The 22,112-nt window shown below is 35.5% G+C and overlaps 4 protein-coding genes across 6 annotated transcripts; 2 read left to right on the top strand and 2 right to left on the bottom strand.

Annotated features, from left to right (window-relative positions):
* Positions 1-113: 113 nt before the first annotated feature.
* Positions 114-3,007, bottom strand: LOC110894540. 2 transcript variants are annotated; one of them, XM_022141761.2, is made up of 5 exons: positions 2,866-3,007; positions 2,532-2,600; positions 810-1,429; positions 463-734; positions 114-383 (listed from the first exon to the last, which is right to left on the bottom strand). In XM_022141761.2, the coding sequence occupies exons 3-5, from the start codon at positions 1,410-1,412 to the stop codon at positions 275-277; spliced, it is 984 nt and encodes a 327-aa protein (XP_021997453.1). In that variant the 5' UTR covers positions 1,413-1,429; positions 2,532-2,600; positions 2,866-3,007; the 3' UTR covers positions 114-274. The 2 variants fall into 2 exon arrangements, with proteins under 2 accessions (XP_021997453.1, XP_021997454.1); XM_022141762.2 differs by lacking the exon at positions 2,866-3,007 and adding an exon at positions 2,712-2,818.
* Positions 3,008-7,397: 4,390 nt separating this feature from the next.
* LOC110894539 (D-aminoacyl-tRNA deacylase) lies at positions 7,398-10,734 on the bottom strand. The gene is made up of 9 exons (XM_022141760.2): positions 10,552-10,734; positions 10,298-10,478; positions 9,478-9,620; positions 8,751-8,814; positions 8,630-8,682; positions 8,203-8,258; positions 7,990-8,064; positions 7,725-7,913; positions 7,398-7,640 (listed from the first exon to the last, which is right to left on the bottom strand). Exons 1-9 carry the CDS (start codon positions 10,651-10,653, stop codon positions 7,553-7,555), a joined length of 951 nt encoding a protein of 316 aa, XP_021997452.1. The 5' UTR covers positions 10,654-10,734; the 3' UTR covers positions 7,398-7,552.
* Positions 10,735-13,858: 3,124 nt separating this feature from the next.
* On the top strand, positions 13,859-18,254 carry LOC110894538 (translin-associated protein X). Of its 2 annotated transcripts, XM_022141759.2 has the most exons (7): positions 13,859-14,009; positions 14,080-14,219; positions 16,949-17,028; positions 17,115-17,256; positions 17,350-17,499; positions 17,580-17,781; positions 17,908-18,254. In XM_022141759.2, the coding sequence occupies exons 1-7, from the start codon at positions 13,880-13,882 to the stop codon at positions 18,003-18,005; spliced, it is 942 nt and encodes a 313-aa protein (XP_021997451.1). In that variant the 5' UTR covers positions 13,859-13,879; the 3' UTR covers positions 18,006-18,254. The 2 variants fall into 2 exon arrangements, with proteins under 2 accessions (XP_021997451.1, XP_035836781.1); XM_035980888.1 differs by lacking the exons at positions 13,859-14,009; positions 14,080-14,219 and adding an exon at positions 15,300-15,509.
* A 2,207-nt stretch (positions 18,255-20,461) lies between these two features.
* Positions 20,462-21,667, top strand: LOC110892668 (F-box protein At1g30790). The gene has a single exon (XM_022139817.1). It carries the CDS (start codon positions 20,462-20,464, stop codon positions 21,665-21,667), a length of 1,206 nt encoding a protein of 401 aa, XP_021995509.1.
* Positions 21,668-22,112: the final 445 nt, after the last annotated feature.

A 22,112-nucleotide genomic window follows, 5' to 3' on the forward strand; every position in this document is an offset into this window, starting at 1 on the left:
CAAGCCGGCTCACTGACTCATGAGCTATATCAAGTTGAGTCATTGGCTAAGATCAGATATGCTTAAACGTGCTATATTGTCCACTCGTGCTCGATTTTTAAACACTATGAAAAAAGATAATCATAGGAATTAGTATTTACAGCTATGACTAACAATTATATTAAAATTTATAACTGTAAGTACATAATTAAATATAACTACAAACTCATATTTAAGACAAACAAATGTAAAAATAAATGAAGTTTGCACACAAACAAATATGCATGAAATCAAATCAAAATCTACAGCATAAAAGCCCATGCCTCCATCCATGATGCTTCTGTAAACGTCTGCGGTCAGCTTTCGCCATTCTTACAGGACTACTGTTCCATTCATTCTGCAATCTACACATATTACAAAAACGTTATTAGATTAACTTTATAACCAAATGCGTGCTTTAACTTAAAAAACGCGATATATTACATGGGAAAGGCAAATGATCGGGTGCTAGTCGTGCTGCTATCTGATCGAAGAGAGGTGCTTCCTACCGGTCCTGAAAGGGGACCTGCAACCGAGAAACTCGACTCTCCTTCACCACCATGGTTAACCACTAGAAAATTATCTGAACCAGCATCCTGGAGCTTAGGTACATCATGTGGCTCTATGGAAAGTTCATCAACACGTTCTAGATTCCCGATGTTATAAACACCAGTACTCGTTGCTGGCTCGGTTTTGGTTATATTCAAAACTGCAGCCTATAGTCACAGGACTCAGAATATATATAAAAGACGTTCGCGAGCTGAACCATAAAACAGTTGGAAAATACTAACCTCAGAAGGCTGTTGATCAACGGACTCAAAGAGAGATTTGAGGGATGGCAGTGGTCGTCGGTCTTGTTGCGAGGATGAAATTACGCTTGAATTGATTTGTTCCTCATCTGGCTGTAACAAGACGCCTGGACCATTTGGAACAATAGAATCGATAACTTCTTCGTTGGTCCCATGATCATCAGACGGTTCTAGTACGGTCAAACCAGTATCAATCTTCCCATTGACTTCAGAACATACATTAGATTCCATGTAATAATCTTCCACGGTTGAAAATGTCAACGGTTCATGCTTCATCGTCTCATTATTATTCTCATCGAACACGATCCTTTCTTCACAAGGTATTCCTTCATCAACACAAATATCTTTAACATGAAAAGCACCCTCCTTGTAACAAACTAACGACTCGGGTAACTCACATTCCATGACATTTTTATCGGTGTAAACTTCTGTTTCCTTCTTGAAAAATTCTGATGACGCTAAAGAATCTATCAACTTATCGTCTTCAATATTTGAATGCTCGAGTTCTTGAGTCCATAAGTTGACCTTTTCGTTCTCTTCGTCTGATAGAAAAGGGTTTGTGTATATTTTAGGGGTCTCTTTCATGGCTTCCTTGAGATCATCTGTGTTAAACTCATTGTTAGATTCAAACCAAGTAGCGTAAACTCACACTATATGTATATAAACTATAATAATTACAGTTGCATTTTAAACGAAGTGTGAGGACTGAAAATTGAAGTTTTCCCACACCGATTCGAAAGAAAAAGAAAAAAAGTAGGATAAACATAATAACTATGCTGTCTATATATGAAACAACATATGGGGGACCTGGTTGCTCAAAGACAAACTATATATTGTCACTAGTTCTTTATAACAGTCAACAACTTACCCAAAAGCCAAATAAAATCGGATGACCATAATGTCAGCAACTTCAAAAAATCATTAGATGACCATAAAAATGAAAGAATAACAAATGAAGGTACTTAACTGTTCTACATAAGGGTGGCAATTTCCGACACGACATGAAAATAATCAGGTTTTGGGCTATGTGGCCAAAAGCGCACTTGTCGCGCACCTAAGCGTAGAAGCGCAGCGCAACGCAGCATATGCGCCTCGCCTGGATAGGCGCATACTCAGGCACTCAGGCGCACTTTAAGTCAAGTTCCGGCCAAAAATTTTTATTTCAACAAGTCCTAAACAAGTTTGGAATCAATGTAAGACAGCCTAAACAAGCCTAAAACATATCTGAAACCCCTAAAATGTAATTTTGTTACTATGTGCCTCCGCTTTTTAGCCTTTGACAACATAGGTTTTGGGTTGTCATATGTAACCCGTATAATAAACATATTGACCTTTTAGTTAAACGACCGTGTTTAGGTTGAGAAGTAGAAAAAAGAAAACAGAAAAAAGTTAAATTATCCACTAAGCTCGTTTTAATTTTAATAGTAATTCCACAGCATAAAACAGCTTGAAAACTTTTTTATATTTATCAAATTTGTTCCTTTGCAACCTTCTTTTTTGTCAGTTACCTTTCCCAACTAGATCTACATTCCCAATTTTTTATTAGTGTTGTTATCTAAAAAGTAAGAACAACAAGCCTTAAAGCAATAACACTCTATGCACATCCTAACAAATTAGCACTTTGTAACAACACATTAACAACAAAAAGTATAAACTCATATATACACACACACATAGAAAATTACATAAAACTAACCACAGTACCTGTGAACCAAATCAACCAAATTAAACTCTCATTCGTCTCAGTCACCGCTTAAAACGTGACGATCAACGCTGCAAAACACAAAAAAAAAAAAAAAAAAAAAAACAGCTTTAGTCTTTTGTTTTGTAAATGCATATCACATAAAACAAAAATGAAGCAAACATTCAGAAACAGATCCATACTTGAGGGAGATAATAGATTCACAGAAACCTAATTACTCTAATCATCAATATAGCATGAGGTTATTAGCATTAAATACTCACACACACAACAAGAAAAATACAAATTATAGAATATGATTTGATGATCATGTGTTAGATATTTCAAATGGGTCACCTGAAAACTTTTGCCAGAAAAATGAAGAGAGAAGGTGAATCTGTTTGAGACAGAGAGTTAGTTAGATGAACAGAATGTGAACAACTCATCCATCACCTGCCAATGGGATCTTGTTTTTATATTTGTTTTTTTTTTTTAATTTACGTTTATTAATTGTTTATTTGATATTTTATTATTTTATTTTATGGATTTGTATGTAGATGTTGGACCCACCTTGCACTATCACCGGTTAGCTTTGGTTGATGACCATGGTGGTGTCTGAATAGGACAGGTTGGGCCGACATGTTCTGGTTGTTCGGTTTTCGATAAGTAGCGGTTTGATTTGGTTTAAGGAACATGGAATGGAGCTCGGGGATCCATCGGGGAGGTTGGGCCCGAACGGGAACACTGTCCCCTCCTTGTTAGGGACGAAATTTGGTTACTTGTAACGGGGATAGTCCCCGAACTCCATCTCGAAAGTTAGGCGTTGACCAAGTGTCTAAGGTTTTAAAAAATTAAATAATAATTAATTAATGTATTTAACAAAAAAACTGAGTTAGAGAAAAACATACGATGGCCACAATCAACCGTAATAAAAAGGGTTAATTTTTTTGACAAAATAAGAATGAAATAATTGATATTAATTTACACTATATTGATCCCAAGGCATGATAACACAAAAAGAGTAATTCATAATTTTAAGTACGTTATTTATAAATAATTTAATTTTGTCACATTTTATCTTTTCACGTGTAGAAATAACTAAGTTAAATTATATAATAACCAAAAGGCCTGTAAAAAAAACTAATATAATTATTAAATAGACATGTTTTATAAAAAAAACTTTAAATTATTATCTTGATTATACAACTTTTCTTGACATTTGGTTATAAAATTGATTAATGCGTTGGACCAATCTTGACCTTTCCCCTCCCTATACCAAGTTGCATGGTTTAATTTAGTACCATCTAAATATGTATCAATCCAACTTGAAGTCGGTAGGGTATCTTTGTCAAAAGTAGCTGGTGGCGGGTGGTTGGAAGCTGTTGGCTGATGGTTGAAAGCTGGTAGTTAGTAGCTAGTAGCTGTAGTTTTTTAGATATATTTGATGCTTGGCAGAGTAGCCGGAGCTTTTAATAAAATGTATAAAATGACCAAAATGGACATAACTAAAAGTTTAAAAAGTTTGTGCATTAAAATGTTCATTATTTTTAGAAGTTAAAATAGTCATTTTTACCTAAAAGCTTGTAGCTCCTTCTAAACGCTACTAGTAGGAACGTTCAACCAAAAGCTTCAAGCTCCTAACCCAAAAGTTTCAAGCTCCTTCAACCAAACAAGGCTTTTTATTGAGTAGGAGTTTTTTTTCTTAAAAGCTTAAAGCTAGAAGCTCCTAAAAGCTCCATGTCAAACATACCCGTAGTCAGTAGTGAATCCAGAAACTTTTTCCATCGAGTACTTTATGATAGATTCTCATTAATTCTCACAATTTTTTTTTCTAAAACATAAAAGTTTGCCACTAATTTTTTTCATCTTTTTTTCAAACCGAGGGGGCTTCCGGAAACCCCCCAAAACCCTCTGGATCTGCCCCTATACATAGTTTTAAGATATATCTATATGAGACATGACAAAACTCCAGGATATCCTTCTGCTCCGATAAGAAACGATCAAACACTACTATATAATTTCTACATAATCGCCACATAGATGGCGGACTCTTTACGACCAAGCTTCAGGGAGGAAGGGGCGTTCAAGCGTATGAAATTTAGCCTCGACCAACCAACACTTGCCATGTCAAATATGACTCAAAGTACCCATTAGCCGGTAAGCATTGGCGGCGCCTATCCATGTCATAAATAATTTTATTTTTTTAACTTAAAAAAAAGTTAAATGTCCCAACCAATCAAAACTCACCCACCAATCAACAATCTCCTCAAAAAAATTTCTACCCTTTCAAGGGTAAACATACTAGCTTGGAGAACTCACCTTACCTACCCTTGAGGGTGACGACGGTGTTCTGGCATTAGTTCAAAGCTGAATGCCCCTACCCGTGGAGTGCCATGTCCCCTCAGCATGAGAGAAATCAATGGTTAAGGTGACATGACCTCATCCAGACCAAATATTGTTCCATAATTATTAATAATTAGTATTAGATACCATGCGACATTATTTACACTCTTTTATTAGTATTAGATGTTGTGAAAGGAAGAGATATGAATAAGAGTAAATCAAAAGAAGTTGAATGCGAGGGCATGCACCAATAAAAATCAAAGAAATTGAATAGTGTCTTTGTGAGTACACCAAAACTTAATAATTGATATAGAGGGTAATTAGTTAGTTTGAAATCAGATCCTTGATTAAACACACACAAACACGATTTGAACTAATTTGTTCCACCCTTTTATTATTTATTAATGAAAAGCACACAATTACAATAGACCTAACCATCTATTTATATTAAAGTTGTTCTAATCTTAACCAAACTCAAACTCCATTTATTTAATATAAAATAACCAACATTAACCCATCTAATTCAAACTAACAATTATCCCTAATTAAATATTAAGGACTCAATAAATAATTCACCAAGAATTATCTATAATCCGTTTAATAATTATTTCTTAAAAGAGGATAACATTTATTAATGTAAACCAAGTATTAAAACTCTCCGGTCAAAACATTCATCAAATTATCGTTTTTGATAAATCAATATTTTTATTTATTTTTCAAAACTTAAAAACTCATTTTCATCATCAACATATTTTTAATGAAATTAAATTTGATGTCCTCCACAGTTTTGACTAACAACAATAAAATACGACAGGTTCCTCATTTTCTCATGCATTTGGACTAAACAAAGAGACCGGTCACTCTAGGTGTGACATGTGAAGTTTCCTTATTAAATTTTTAATTGTTATTTTCTAAATGTTACGTTTATGAATTGAGATCATAAAAAGGACTTGATTTAATAATATTAATGAAATGGATTAAAAGTCAAACGCATTTTGGACTTGGATGTATACACCAGCAAAAAATACAAAAAAGTGGTTTAGATTTTGGTAAATAGTTTGACTTTACAAAGTTAGAATACATACCGTATATTCAAAGATTAGGGAATAGGGACATGCCACGTTATTTCTTATCTAAAAGTGACACAGGCGACAGGAGTAAAAAAAAATTGTTGTTCAAAAAAGAAAACATATTGAGAACGAGTATTGGTATGGGTGGTAATCATAAAATCCGATAAGATTAATTTGAGGTACGAATTTTTTTAATGTGAATCTTTTTGATTGAACTCATAACTATACAACGAGTCAATTTAGTTCTACTAAAACTGAACAATGTTGTTCATATAGCTTATTATGTGTTTGTTTATATGGGTATATGGTTTTTTACATGGATCGTAAGTGCATCCCCATCCTTTTCACAAATCTTCATCTTGATCAACACCCCTCCGTCTCGACTTCGATTCTCCCATTTTCCTATGCGGACCTCGTTACCGATGTCCCATCCCAGGAGTGTATCGTCCACATTAAATATTATCGAGAGATTCATTTATGTTAAAAGCTCAAGTTCAACTAAAATATAGTTTTTTTTTTTTTTTGTGTGTTGTTGCCGGCCTGGTTTTGGCCGGTGTGTTTCTAATGAAGTTCACCTTTCAAAAAAAAAAAAAAAAAAAAAAAACTAAAATATAGTTTTTAAGTTTGTATTTATTATATTGAGTTTACATATTACAAGACTCGTATTTACTATTTAGTTTATAAATGATAACAAATCATGTGATATTCTTTTTGCTTTCACGTATCGTCCAATTTTTAGAACATGTCTGATCTATAGACCTCTAGAACAGTCGGTTTGATAGCCAGTCCGGTTTTCAAAACATTAGCTTCACGCACATGAAGCTATCACCTCACACTAAGCTTTGAAAGCCAAATCCCGCTTTTTAAAACTAAGTACACATGACAAGTGCAGTTTACTGATTAATTTTTTATATTCTTATTTTCTGCATGTCACATTAATTGATTGAGATGATAATATGAACTTTAGAACTTAGGTTAATATAAATAATATCAATAAAATAAAATAGAACAAAGGTCACCAAATAGATTTTCATTTTATTAACATAAAAAAAAGTCAAACCCATTTTGAACCGCGTATTTCCTGGACACCAAAAATGTCGTTGTTGACTTTATAGAGTCAGAATACACACCGTATATTCAAACAACCACCAAACATTACAACCACATTCAGGGCCTCTTATCCAAAGTCACAACAAGTGGTGGTGGACCCTTGGCTTAAAAGATGAGGGAAACACATCGGAAAATACGCGTCTCATGTAATTAGAAGGTTAGGTTTATATAAAAAAACAACTTATGGGACGAAGAAATTATAAACAGTTTACTTGATAAATAGATTTACGTACGACAACTATGTAGTTTCTGGTTGTAGGTAAAGCTTATTTGGTTGTGTGCCTCGGCTTTTGGGACCATAACGCCTAGCACTTTTATAAACAAGTATCCGATGCTAATCAATATTACTTTAATGACAGAAAAAAGTGAGTATCTTAAATAAAAGATTAAATATAAAAATACTGTATATTTTCATGCAGTTTGCCATTAGTAATAGACATAATCAGTTAGCAAAACTGATCTGTAAAAGTTACAAGAATCCGAAGCTGGAATACATAAAAAATAAAATTACCATGCAAATCTCAGTAGAAATCACCTGGTTTGCCGATTTTAATATTCTGTTCGCCTAAATACTCAACAATTGCCTTCTTCTGCCACCCCTTGAAACTCCTGTCAATTTGACAAATACTTACTAATTTAATTTAATTTAATTTAATTTAATTCTGACAATGAACAATAAGATGAGAGGTTTACTTGTGATCGATATGAGCAATAACTTCCCCACCGGGAAACCCTTCAACTGTAGCATCATATGCAACCTTTATAGCGTGTTTCCAAGTCCCACCGATATTATTCGAGTTTTTTTCGCCTTTTGATTCAATAGGTTCTTCCATTGGCAACGAATATCCAGACAGCAAGTGACCGACCCACACACCACCCTTCCTAAAAGATATATAAACATTTAATAGATTAATTTAAATTTATTTAAATTTAAACTAAAACTGTGTAAGTAACTTACAGGATAATGTCCATGTGGCGAGGTACATAATGGCCGCCACCTATACCAAGAAGGATCTTTTTATTACTGGACATGCTGGGACATAAAAAGGTAAACTTTTTGTTAGGTATGTAACGGTTTAATAACAATACACAGTGAAGAGAGTTGTGGTAAAGATTCGAAAATCAATATAATTACTATGTGTTTTAGAGGATAACAAGATTTTAACGGTACCTGTTCCAGTTTCCGACAGCTTCACCTCCTCCCATTCCAAGTCCTTCCCAAACTAACTTCAAAAATCACACAGTTTCAGAAAAAAAAAAGATAGTTGACACGGGGTTGACTCGGGATTAACGGATTAATGAGCCTAAACGGGCCAAGCCCATTACCAAAACCTTTTAAGGCTAGTTTATTTGAAGTTGTTTAAAAGGTTTACTTTTTATGTCATTTGATCTCGTCTTGGTTTAAAAAGGTGTTCCTCATGTAATTTTGAGTCGACTCGAATACACCACTAGTATTTATTGTTATTTTAATCATTGTAAGTTACCATTAACAACTACCCTTATAAAGAATGGAGAAAGAATTGTTATATTTTCAAATCATGTGGCAATTCAAGTAGGGAATTAATGATAACATTTAAGTCTTAAGGGATGTACCCTACTTGAGCGATAACTTGAGCAGCATCTTGCCTCTGCCAATATTCACTTGTGCTACCTAAACAAATAAAAAAAAGATAATATGACAACAATACAACATGAATAAGAAACTTGAGATTTCTATACCTATCTCCAAAAACATTGTTGGTTTGCTCGTAACCGGACCATGATGAGTAGCCTCCAAAGTAATCTACAACACACGAGTTACACAATGGTTAGTATTGGGTAGGTGTGGTTTCCTACGGCTTCTAAAAGGCGCATTACAAAAATGCCATTGGTCTAATCTAATCAATTAACACCAATAATCCAAGGGCCTGGATTCTTTCTTGGTCTTTTTAGACCTGGGTTTTAAAAAGCGCGCCTGAGGCGCGCCTAGGCGCGAGGCGCACTAAGGCGCAGGCTTCAGCACCTCAGGGCACTTGAGGCGCGCTTTTTCCACAAAGCGCAAGAAACACGCATTTTTTTGGGTTTTTTGAGGTCTGAGGCACGCGCGCGCCTTATGTATTTTGGGTGTTTTTGTGTTGTTTTTATGCATGAAAGTGTTGTACAATAGGCTTTTTGTCTTGTACATGTAGGTAATATGATATATAAACCTTATTTATAACTATATTTTGGATAAGGGATGCTAAAAACCTATGGGATATATACCAAAATTTATATAATCTTCTTGCGCCTCGGGTACGAAAAGCCCGCCGCTTTTGCGCTTCGCGCCTCATTTTTAGACCTCATCGCTTTTGTGCGCCTCTCGCTTTTTAAAACCAAGTTTTAGACACGATGATCTTTTTAGCCAAACCCACCCAATGAACGTAATAACATATATTGATCAATAACGTCGAGAAATCATTGAGAGTACCTCAAATTCAGGAACCAAATTATGGGATTGCGCAAGTTTATTCAAAAGTATCAACCATGGTGTCATCCTAGGACTAGGAACCGCTGCCCACCCGGGTTTTCCTCCTTGCGGTGGAACATCTCCTTCTTTTAGATGTGGAACACCTAACCAAATATATCACGCAATCTTCATCAAACAAAAGTATTAAGTCGAATTTTGTTCTGATAATAAGCTGTAATAAAACTGCAGCAGATGGGTATTTGAACTTATGCTTCTACTATTATAAGTTGTGATAATCAACAATCAGCTGTTTGAGTGTTTAACAACTTCCCGTTATAATGTAAGATTGCCCGTAATTAACCAGATAATTATGTTGGACTTTAATTGAATGAGCACACGACAAACAATCAGTTTTGTGACTAACTCCTGTCATGACTCTTTTTATCTCTTTACTAAAGGTCAAAAACCAGAGTCTTGCTCACTAAGCTAAACTAACCACATATAACTTCTAACAATAACGAAACCAATTTTTTTTTTTTTTTGAATGGCAACGCTTGCTCCTACACTTATTACACCAATCTAAAACACCATCAAACCTTCATCTTTCTCAGATCAAAATTTCAGGCCCTAAACAATCAAGATTAGCCCTTAAAATCATAACATATTTTACTGCAGCTGATCCCAAACTGATTATCTAAACCCTAAACCCTAGTGAATTTTTTTTATTTTTACAATTAACAATCATATGTAAATCCAAACCCTAACAGAACACAAACACCATACAATAAATCATCAACCAGCCATCACATTCACCAGCAAACAAACTAAAGTAAAGCAATACCGATGGGGTGAACTGTAAGCGCAGGCCGATTGGTAACCGCCGTATGTTTACTCAAAAAAATAATCTCATCAACAACTTCTCCGGTAACCTCTTCCCACCGATCATCCAAACAATCCTCCTCCACTATCCCGCGATCATGCTCCAGTAATCTCACATCTCCGTTCACCTTGCTCCTGATCCCCTATATTACATAACTGATTCAACAGAAACTCAAAATTTACAGACATATATGTGTTTTGAACTGACTGACTTACCTGAAAGGAGGCTCCCGGAGTCCAGGTTCCGATGGCGGAAAGGGCTGATGCTGGATTGAAGGATGCTGGATCGGTGGTTGTTGATACCACTAGTGTCACCATTTTTTGTAATCTGTAATTCGAATGCGTGATTTGTGTTCGAGTGTTTGAAGGGTGATTGGTTTTGGTAGTACTTTATGAAACAATTGGCGGGGTGCTCTTGGTTTTGCTTTTGCTTTGATATGTCGGCTGGGATTTTACCATTGGAAAGTTAAGGTTTTTTTTTTTTTTAATTATTTTTTTTAACAGCAGGAACGACGTATCAATTATCGTGACACCGGGTGTTGTGGTCTAGATCGAATACTCGACCGCCGCCAGTCTCTTGGCTCTCCCAGATGCGCGGAAACCCGACCTCCACTCGCCCGAAGGCACGACAGTGGAATAATCGGTAAAATCATGCCTCCCATCCAAGACGAACCAGCGCCACCCGTTTTCGCCCTTCACCTGAATGCCTAAGAAAATAATGGGGAAAGTGGGAGTCGAACCTGGGTCACAAGGAACATCAAGTTTTTCCCCAACCACCCACCACTACCTAATTGGTAGAAAGTTAAAGATGTTAAAATTCAGTGGTTGTTATCTGAAAAATTGAAGCTTATAACTTGTTTGGAAAATCAGCTTGTTTGAAATTGACCGGGTTGTAAGTCGGTTTTTAAACAATTGATCCTGACTCATTTTGGCTTTGAGTGGTGAAAACTCTAAAGCTATATGTTTGTGGGTTTTAAAGAAGGTGTCACGTTAACGGGTCATGGGGCGTGCACACCATCATAGAGGGGCGCAAGATAGGGTAAAGATGCATGGGAGATGGTGAAGAAGGTAGCTAATGTGGTAACCACACCAGTAAAGCAATGTTGTATCGCTTTTTTCCTCTTGAAGCCCCAACAAAATCTCCTACAACACATAGGGGCCATTTGGCAACATCCGAATGGTTAAGTGCTGAACTAGTAAGATGTCTGAATCATTAAGTGCTGAACCAAAGGTCTAAACCATTAAGAACTTGTATAATGCTTGACCGTTTAGAGGCAAATGTCTTACCAATTCAGATTATATGTCTTAACCATTCAGACTCTGTATAATGCTTAACCATTCAAAGGCAAATATCTGAACTATTCAGACATCTGCTTGTGAAACAAACAGTCTGAACCATTAAGTGTTAAACCAGTAAAAGGTCTGAACCATTAAGAGTCTCATTAAGAGGTAAACAAACAGCTCCATAGTCTAACATCTGTAAACCAACTGAAATCTTGATGAACAATTTGTTATTGGCTTGTTAAAATTTGAAGTTGAAACAAACTTGACGAGGTTGAAAAAATGTTGTAACAAACGTGTTCAAACCCATACATCTCATTACAGTACATTACGTAATAGAGTTCTTTTCTTAAAAGGGTGATGGTGAAAAAAATATTTATCATAATAGGTGTTTTAAAAAATATTTACTAAAAGGGTGTTTTTCTTTGAGTTTTTTTTTTTTTTCCTAAAATGGTGTTGTTGGAAAAAAATATTTATCAAAAATAGGGTTTTTAAAAAAAAAGGGGAGGTTTCATATAAAATATTTATTACAATGGGTGTTTTTCTTTATTTCTTTAATTTTAACTAATCTATAATCTATTATAATTTTTTATTTTTTTAACTCAACTATTATCAGATTTTTTTTTCTCTTCGAACAACTTATATTTTTACCTTTTTACTAACTTATTATAGTTCTGTTATTTTTTATGCTTTTCCTTTTATTCCCTTCAAGATTTATGTAAGATAATTTATTTTAGTATAGAACCAACTTAAGATAAACTACTTTTTTTTAATATTTTAATTTTATAAAACTAGACATTGTAATGGAACTAAAAGATTCAAATGAATACATACAAAAACGTAAACGAATGAATATAAATGTGGGTATAATGTATAAAATTATATGGATTCAAAATGAACGAGCGTAAAGGAACGTTTGTGAACATAAATAAACTATCGAATATTTGTTCATGCTAGTTCATGAACGAAATGAGAAAAATGTTGTTCATGACTATCAAAAAATAAGTTAATAATTTAAAAAATAAAATAAAACGAGTATCGAGTTGATTTATTATGCGAGTGAAATAACAAGAACCGACAGATCTACGAAACCGAGTAAACATTTTGCCGAATGACTATTAATAAAACTAAAATAATGTTAGGATACAATGGGTATGTTTGGCATGGAGCTTTTAGGAGCTTATAGCTTTAAGCTTTTAAGAAAAAACTCCTAATCAATAAAAAAAATATTGTTTGGTTGAAGGAGCTTTAAGCTTTTAGGTTAGGAGCTTGAAACTTTTGGTTGAACGCTACTACTAGCAGCGTTTAGAAGGAGCTACAAGCTTTTTTAGGGAAAAAATGACTATTTTAACCTCTAAAAATAAGAAACTTTTTAATGCACCAACTTTCTAAATTTTTAGTTATGTCTATTTTGGTCATTTTATACATTTTATTAAAAGCTACAGCTACTCTACCAAACACCAAATATATCTAAAAAGCTACAGCTACTAGCTAGAGCTACCAGCTTCCAACCACCAGCTACCAGCTTCTAGCTTTCAGCTACCAGCCACCAGCTAGTTTTGCCAAACATTATATGAATATTGAATTGATAATCATGTACTCTCGTAAATGATAGATTACCTCCAAAAAAATTAATAAAAACAATGGCTGAGAGGTATTTGCATTAAAAATAAAAGGAATTTAACAATCTCAGACTATTTAATTATAAAATAAAAAACAATATATTGGTTAAAAATATATATAATTAAAATAAAAAATATATATTAAGTGGGATAATAAGTTGATTAGATAAAAAAGAGAATTATAACAGATTAGTTTAAAATAACAAAAAAAAAAAAAAAACACGATAAACATTTATCAAATCAACTATTTTGGTAAACATCTTTTTCATCAACACTCTTTAGGGGCTGTTTGGCAACTTCTTAATGGTGAAGTGCTGAATCAGTAAAAGGTCTGAACCATTAAGTGCTGAATTAGTAAGATGTCTGAACCATTACGAGCCAGTATAATACTTAACCATTCAGATGCAAATGTCTAACCAATTCAGATTAGAGGTCTTAACCATTCAGACTTAGTATAATGCTTAACCATTCATGGGCAAATGTTTGAACCATTTAACATTTGCTTGTGAAACAAACAGTCTAAATCAGTAAGAGGTGTGAATCATTAAGTAATGTTAAGAGCTAAACAAACAGCTACCTATCCCAAAAAGGAAAAAAAAAAAAAAAAAAAAAAAAAAAAAAAAAAAAAACCTCTTACATACATGTACAATGTACAGGAGTTAAAATTATTCCATTTCATACCTAGTTGGTACTGCCAGATGTTGCATAATTGGGCGTCCCTACAGAGGCACATCCATCTGATGGCTCCCAAATCTCACCGCATCCGCCAACGTAAACCCCTAATTTCTGTCTATATAAACCCTAATTTACTCTCCTGTTGTTCTAACGTTTATAATTGCAGTTGCAGCAGCAGAAGCAACAATGCAAGGCACCAGTAAGAAACCTAGGTCAATTTCAACTGAAGCACCAGCAGCAGCAGATACACCTTCGTCTTCAATGAAGCATTCTTTCTCCAAATATGCTGAATATCTTAATCAATTAGTGAGCATTCTCGCACCTTTTCAACTTTTGTTCCCAATATTTATCGTTAATACTATTCGAATTTGTTTATACTCTCGAGATTGTTGCTATACTATACTGCCATTTCATAAGCAATTTCGTGAAATAGTTAGGTTTTCTTACTTTTTGATTGTAAAACAAGTTGACGCATACTCGCGCGTTGCAGCGGGCTGTTGATTATGAATGTCTTTAGTAGCATTATATGAGATGCTCGATTTATGACCACGTTTACATATTTTAATAAACTAAAAATAATCGCTATACTCCATGGGTACATGTATACACTAAGACCACCCGTAGTGGGCTAGATCCTGGCTTTTTCTCCCCTCACGCCCGGCACCCGCCCGGCACCCGCCCCCTGGGCGTTTTTCATCACTTTTTTCGTTTTGGGGTTATTTAAATCACGCTGGAACAATTAAACACCCACCAATAATTAAACACCCACCAATCACAGCTATCTTCTTTAGGTTTGACCAATACTCTTTTTTGGATAGTTTTCTTATTTTATTTAATTCTTTACACCCTTTTAATATAATGCCCACATACCCACTACAACAATTTTAGAAAAACGCCCAATAATGCCCATTGTTGGCTGTACTGCCACATGGCGGAAAACGCCTAAAGGTAGGGGCATTATTCACCCAAACCACTACATACATTCTAATATCAAATACAAATTAAAACTAAACATCTCTTTAGACATTCATTCTTCTTCTAGACTTGTGGCCACGCTAACTACAAATCCTCATATCATGTCTGGAATTTTCATTAATTATTTACGCTATTGTAATCAAAATAAAAACTAACATAAAAAAACTTATAATCAATAACTCACTTTTGTGTCATGTCTAGAATTTTCATTATTTACGCTATTGTAATCAAAATAAAAACTAACACAAAAAAATTTGTAATCAATAAACCCACTTTTGTGAACTTCAGAAAGATTTTGAAAACTTGAATGTCAATTGCTTTGCAGATAAGTAATCAGTATTTTTATGTTCAATAACATGACGTACATTGATACCACCGTTTCTCCCTCACTCTCCGTTTCCCTCTCTATTCTCTCACCATCTTCTCGTTTGTTACGCCACCGCCACCATTGCTTCTCTGGCGTGGTGATTGATAACACAACTTCCATCACCGCAACGAATGGTAAACATCGAATTCTCCTTTGAGTGTACGCCACGTTTCCCTCCATCTTCATGGGCCGAAACAACTCCGTTCGTCATGATCAGATTCACCGACGGATCACCACCATCATCACGAAATCAGGTTTGATCCTATTCTAAAATCCGCTCAAACAACCGAGAGGTTCTGGTCGTCAAGATCGAATTCGTACCACTATTACGGGGATATAAGCTATTTATGCACAACGAAAAGGGGTGTTGAATGGCTGTGATAACCGTTTAACTCGCTCGACGGAAAGGCGCGTCTATTACTTTTTTTAATTCAGTATAATTATGTTACTTATTTATGATTGCCGTCCTATTCGACATTCGGCAGGAATAAAGTCGCAACGTTTTGTTAATTAGTTAATATGGCATACACATTATTTAGTTGGGATTGCCACCCTTTCGATGGGTTATGTGGTGGAAATTTATGAAGAGGTGTGTCTGAAGGGTGGCAGTTGATTGTTGGCGACCTTTGTTGTATTTTGTAGTTATATGAAAAGGTATGTGTATGCCATGGCACCCTAAGTTACTAAATGTACAAGAGTATAATTTGTTATGATGGTGATTATAGTTAGGGTTTAGTGGGTAAGGCCACGTTTGGTAGTACACATTAAGAACCGCATAAACACTTGTAATCCAATCCTGATCGATGGATAGTGGATTACGCGGTTAAAAAGCCACATTATTATGTGTTACAGTTAAAGCAATAGCTACCTGGGGGAGGATCCTGAGAAAACTTTTCCTTAGTGAGAAAAGTGGCTAAACTTCATCTAAAGATGGATATTTCTGTTCACTTTTTTTCCTGGGGTTTTGTTTTTAGGGTTTGATTTTTAGAGTTCAGGGTTTAGCTTTATCATTTAGTTTTTAGCTTCTAGACGTTAGCCTTTAGGGTTTAGTTTTTTGGGGTTTAGAGTTTAATTTTTTTAGGGTTTAGAGATTAGGAGGGTTTTTTCTGAGTAAAGGACAACGCGCGGCAAAATATCTAGAACACAATAAAATAATTACACCATCAAAGGGGCATTCCCTCTTATCATCCGCAAAACATGCTGTGGGGACCAAGAGATTAGGGTTTAGTAATGGTTCGATAGAGTTTTCTCGAGTTTTCTCATGATCCCTACCCTGGCTACACGTGTTTATTGTTTTTCTAGTTTTCTACTTAAAATTAGTAAAACTACAAATTAGTACTGCATTTAACGACTCTCTAACGAATGCTATGTTATATTTTTGCATAATGTAATCTGTCCCTCTCTAAATGGAGCCTCATTTTATTGGTAGATAGATTTTTGAGATTGTAAATTTGATATGCATATAATGTTTTAAACCAAAAAAATAGTTTATTAGTTCTTTTAAGTTTAGATAAACATGATTGATCATGTAACTTGAAACATAGGTCCAGTTTACTGCATGGTCCTCTTTACATAACTGGATGACTTTTGTGGTCTGACATATTCAATAGGGTAATGTTTACCATTGAAACATGATTCATGTTTCTCAACGACTTGGTGTATAGTCGTGCTTGCTAATCAATGCTTTTTGTAGAATGACAAGAGGGAACGAGTAGTGAAAGCAAGTCGCGACATCACTATGAATAGCAAAAAAGTGATATTTCAGGTTCACAGGTGAAATGGCATCCTTATCACATGAACATTCTTAGTTTTTGTATACCTTATGTAGTTTATCTTATTTTATCCCCATTCTATAACAGAATCAGCAAAAATAACAAAGATGAGGTGTTGGAAAAAGCTGAAAAAGATCTTTCAGCTGTTAAAGATCATTATATAGCCCGATTAGTTAATGAATTACAAGGAACCGATTTTTGGAAGCTAAGACGTGCATACTCTCCCGGGGTCGTGTCTTTTTTCATTTTCAACCTAAATTTCACAAATTAAACTGTTTTTTGTTTAAATTAAATAACAATGCCTTTTATTGTTGTTCTGCAGATTCAAGAATATGTCGAAGCTGCAACATTATGTAAATTCTGCACTACCGGTACCCTGTTGAATCTTGATGAGATAAATGCAATGTTGTTACCACTGAGCGATCCGTCTCGTGAGCCTTTGCAAATTAATATACTTGATTATATATTGGGGGTAGGTTCTGTTACATTGTTATATTTGTTATATTAACTGGTGAAGCGGTATCTGTAATGGGTTGACTTTTTGTGGTTTAGCTTGCTGACTTAACTGGTGAGTTGATGAGGTTGGCGATTGGGCGAATATCAGATGGTGAACTTGAATATGCTGAAAAGATATGCAGATTTGTGCGTGAAATCTACCGAGAACTTACACTCGTGGCTCCAAAAATGGATGATAGTTCAGATATGAAAACGAAAATGGATGTGATGCTTCAGAGTGTAATGAAAATTGAAAACGGTATGCTTTATTAACCGTGAGAAACCATCAGGAAAACTCACATGCCCCACCAACTATACAATTATGTGCGGATGTTTCTTATACCAAAGAGCTTCTCAAGAGGGTTTTTTTTTTTTGGTTTTGCAGCTTGCTTTAGCGTTCATGTGCGAGGATCAGAGTATATCCCGCTAATTGGATCGGATGATGCAAGTTACACCTTGTTGGGAGTGCCCAACTTTGAATAATGTAGCGACTTCTTTTTTTCTTTTTGTATCTGGCCTTAACCGATGTGAATGATTTCTTCGGCCTTAATCAATGGCAGGATGATGTATCGTGTATATCTCCTTCCAGTATAACAATGGCAGCAGGGTTACATGAGTCTATGTTTTAAGGTTTAAACCATGTATCTTAACTTAAACATGTTAATGGTGTTCTGATGATGATTACTTTTGGTTAATGTCTATGGTGAATGCTGTTCTTCAGCAGATATGCTAGTTTGGGTTACAATTGATAGAGTTGTATGTTTACCAGTTGACCCCATTTAGTAGAGGTGGGCGGGTAAGGTTGGTTGGGTAAGGGGTTAACACAAAATTGAATGGAGGTGGGGCATTTTTTGGGCTTGAGATGAAACAAGCGGAATCATGTTTTTTAAGGCTCATTCTGCCCATGTATCAAAAAAATTACACATATTGAAAGGACAATTATCAGGATAAGTAGGGGTGGTGTAAATGAGCTAAGCCTCAACTTGTCTAAGCACGCTCGAGCTCGGCTTGTTTAACTTAAGAGGGCTCTTTTTTTTGTCGGTTTGAGTAGTTTTTTTAAGCATGAGTTCGCCTTGTTCATCGTGTGTTATATTCTTTAGGGCAAATTACTTTTTGAGCCCCTGTGTTTTATGGGTTTTAACTAGTTGAGTCTAAAATCAAAAAGTTTAACGATCTGAGTCCCCATAAGCATTTTCTTTAACTATTTGAGTCCAAATTTTTAACTCCATTCACCAAGTTTGTTAACTACAAAGGTAATTTGGTCATTTACACACAAAGTACAAGTTTTATATGCACAAGAGTATAAGGAACAAGTCTTTAATGCATCCCCCCTCTCTTTCTCTCTACCCCTACCACCACCATTAACACCACCGCACCACCACTGCACCACCACCATCCCCACCACACCTTCACCACTATCACCACCTTCTGTTGACTATCAACCACCAGTCACCGCCTGCAAACCGTACCTCCACCATTATCACTGCCTTCCCCACCGTCAACCACCACGGAATCACATAGGCAATTTAAAACTGAAAAAGTTAAATTCATGAGACCATGAAATTCCGTCTTACAAAACAATATGAATTATGTCAAAATTCATACATTTGAAAAAAAAAATCAAAATAAGCACTTGAATAATAATTAGTAATCATTGGTCAGAACCAACAACACAGGAAAACTGGGAATAATTACCTAATTCAAAAGTAGTTCACCTTTTAAACAACACGAATCAGTCACCTTTTAAAATGCTTATTCGATCAACGCCACCAGTCACCATCGGTTATCGTAGCCATGAGATTGCTTGTGGGTTTTTTGTTGGGTAAATGGTTTCTTCATCATCGATATCTAACAGACGTTTCTCTTGATGAGATTCGATGTTCTTGATCCTGCAATTACTCAAGAACCCTAATCAAGAATCCTAATCAAGATTTCTTGCAATCTTCTTGAATCAAACCTAAACAGAGAGTTTGTTGGAGGTTTGTGGTTGAGATGGTGGTTGGAGACGGAGGTGGTTGTGGCTGTGGTGGTGACGGTGGTGGTGTTGATAGTAGTCTAGAGAGAGAAAGAAAGATGAGAGGGGGATATGAATGTGAGAATTTAGAGAGAGAAAGAGATAAGGGGATATAAGAGAGACAAAGATTTTTTGTATTATAAGGGTATTTTGGTCATTTAACAATACTTAACCAAAAAATTCTAACAGTGTTAGAAATTTGGACTCAAATAGTTAAAGAAAATGCTTATGGGGACTCAGGTCGTTAAACTTTTTGCTTTTGGACTCAAGTGGTTAAAACCCATAAAACACAGGGAGTCAAAAAGTAATTTACCCTATTCTTTAATTATCGTAAGTTTGTATGTGCGTAATTCATATAGCTTATTTAGTTCTAAACTTGGGCTCAAAACTCGTTTGTTAAATGGGCTCTTAAATAAGTTTGGGCTCAAGCTTGAGCTTGTTTGATTTGATCTTTTAATGAGTTGATCTTGAGTAGCTCACAAATGACTTGACTTGTTTAGTAAAACATTAAATATACGTACTTATTTGTACCTAAAATATCGATTTTTGGACAATCAAGAGGTTAGTAAATTAATATTGATGGTCTATGTTTCTATTAGAGGTGCATAGAAAACTCGTTCCTGGAACCAGACTCAAGAAAAAAAACCCGAAAGGAGTTAACTTTGTACCTGGGCTTTTGTACCCGTAACCAGACATCGGGTATACATTTCGAGCTCAATACCCATACTCGATTTATACTTGAAAATACCCGGAGCCGGTCATACTGGTTTTTTAATACCCAATAAAATACCCGAAGCCCAATAAGGTAACACAGGCCCAGCCATGCTGATTTAGTTTTACACCCTTCAATCGTTCCATCTTCCCTTTCATCCTATAAACCCTAATAAATTCATACAACACATCATCTTCTACATTCAAAATCAAAATGTCAGACAACATACCATTCGAAATCCAATCGGAAATCATCAAAAGACTCCCCGTCAAATCGTTGATTCAATTCCGAACCGTCTCCAAACCATGGAAGTCTCTCATCGACAGCTCTCCTTTCATAAACAAATATAGCAGCCAACACACACACACACAACGTCTGCTTATAACATACGATGACCCAGTTGATTCAGCGACAACATATGTATCAATTGCTGACGATGATACGTTTCCCCAGCAGAAGGTATCTTACTCTTTTCCCCTGTTGACAACTAACAACCTTAAATATTCTTCCATAATCGGTACGTCTCACGGGTTAGTATGTTTGTACGGCTCTGATCCTATCGATAAGGAAATCGCTGTTGTTTGCAACCTTTCCATTAGAAAGGCTGTTGGTGTTGTTATGCCTGATCTGCCAAGTGGTATCACATTTGGAATAGTTGTAGGTTTTGGGGTTTGTCGGGAGACTATGGACCCGAAGATTGTCAAGATTACGTATATTTCGAGTTGGGACGATATGGAAAGTATAAGCAGCATCCCGTCGCAAGTTGAGGTTTTTACCTTAAGTTCGGGCGCGTGGAGAGGGCCATGTAGCAGCAATCTCCCTCGTAAATCGATTCGCTTTAATTTGGATTCGGTAGTCATAGATGGGGTTCTTTACTGGCTTGCTGCGGATGGGGTTAATACGCGTAGTGGTTATAACTATTATATGTTGATTATTTCGTTTGATTTGACAAGTGAAGAATTTGGAGAAATACACCTTCCAGATAGTTTAGCCCGTGTAGACGATTATAATTTGTCCATCTCTAAGGTAAGGAATTCTCTTGTTGTGCTTAGACGCTTTTTGGATGATTCAGGTTTCAGTGTGTGGATGATGCCCGACGGTGTTCCACAGTCGTTTATAAGGATGTTCACTATTAAATCACCAGATTTGTTAATAAAGGGATTTAGGAAGAATGGTGAACCTATAATTGAAATGGTACAACATCATCCTGGACAGCGTGATGGTTCGTTTTTTGTCGCTTATGATCCCTGCTCAAAAGACATCGTTAATCTTGAGATTGATGTATTTGCCCGATCATTTTGTGTGTTTCCCTACATGGAAACGCTACTTCTGCTTGATCAGCCAGATTTTGTTATTTACGACCAAGGTAAAGCTACATTGCAAAGCGTTGAGCCAAGTGATGAAGGTAAAAATTACTAGCGTGGAAAACACTTCCAGTACTCTATTTATGCAGTAGAAGATGATCGTCAAATATCAAGATGCTTTTGTTTCGTAACGTGCATCACTTTTTATTTCAAGTTCTGCCTATATCGAAAAAGCACATGTTTGCAAATTGTTAAAAGGTTGGTAGTATGATTTTATGAACATTTATCTATTTATGCCATGCACTTATGATACATCTTGTGTTGAGTATAAGGTTTAGCATTCTTGCTCATCATGGCTTATAACAAGACTCCCAAAAGAACTGTACTTCCGTTGATGGGAGCGTATGTATTCCTTGGTGGAAACTTGAGTGACAAATCTATTTGCTACTATTTGGAAATTTGTGTCCCTAAACTAGTAAAGTGTACCTGATCCATACTTGAAAATACTCGGAACTCGTTATACCTTATACCCAAACCCGGTGATTTTTTTAATACCCGAT

Source organism: Helianthus annuus, chromosome 12 (assembly GCF_002127325.2).
Source record: "Helianthus annuus cultivar XRQ/B chromosome 12, HanXRQr2.0-SUNRISE, whole genome shotgun sequence".
NCBI lineage: Eukaryota > Viridiplantae > Streptophyta > Magnoliopsida > Asterales > Asteraceae > Helianthus > Helianthus annuus.

Bases quoted from the DNA above. Each gene is read 5' to 3' on its own strand.
- LOC110894540 (XM_022141761.2), bottom strand. From the start codon at position 1,412: ATGAAAGAGACCCCTAAAATATACACAAACCCTTTTCTATCAGACGAA. The intron at 735-809 runs GTTAGTATTTTC...CTGTGACTATAG, and splicing joins TTGATCAACAGCCTTCTGAG to GCTGCAGTTTTGAATATAAC. The intron at 384-462 runs GTAATATATCGC...TAATATGTGTAG, and splicing joins CGATCATTTGCCTTTCCCAT to ATTGCAGAATGAATGGAACA.
- LOC110894539 (XM_022141760.2), bottom strand. From the start codon at position 10,653: ATGGTGACACTAGTGGTATCAACAACCACCGATCCAGCATCCTTCAAT. The intron at 8,259-8,629 runs GTAGGGTACATC...TGATTTTTGAAG, and splicing joins CTGCTCAAGTTATCGCTCAA to TTAGTTTGGGAAGGACTTGG. The intron at 7,914-7,989 runs GTAAGTTACTTA...TATATCTTTTAG, and splicing joins CGCCACATGGACATTATCCT to GAAGGGTGGTGTGTGGGTCG.
- LOC110894538 (XM_022141759.2), top strand. From the start codon at position 13,880: ATGTACAATGTACAGGAGTTAAAATTATTCCATTTCATACCTAGTTGG. The intron at 14,220-16,948 runs GTGAGCATTCTC...TGCTTTTTGTAG, and splicing joins CTGAATATCTTAATCAATTA to AATGACAAGAGGGAACGAGT. The intron at 17,500-17,579 runs GTAGGTTCTGTT...TTTGTGGTTTAG, and splicing joins TACTTGATTATATATTGGGG to CTTGCTGACTTAACTGGTGA.
- LOC110892668 (XM_022139817.1), top strand. From the start codon at position 20,462: ATGTCAGACAACATACCATTCGAAATCCAATCGGAAATCATCAAAAGA.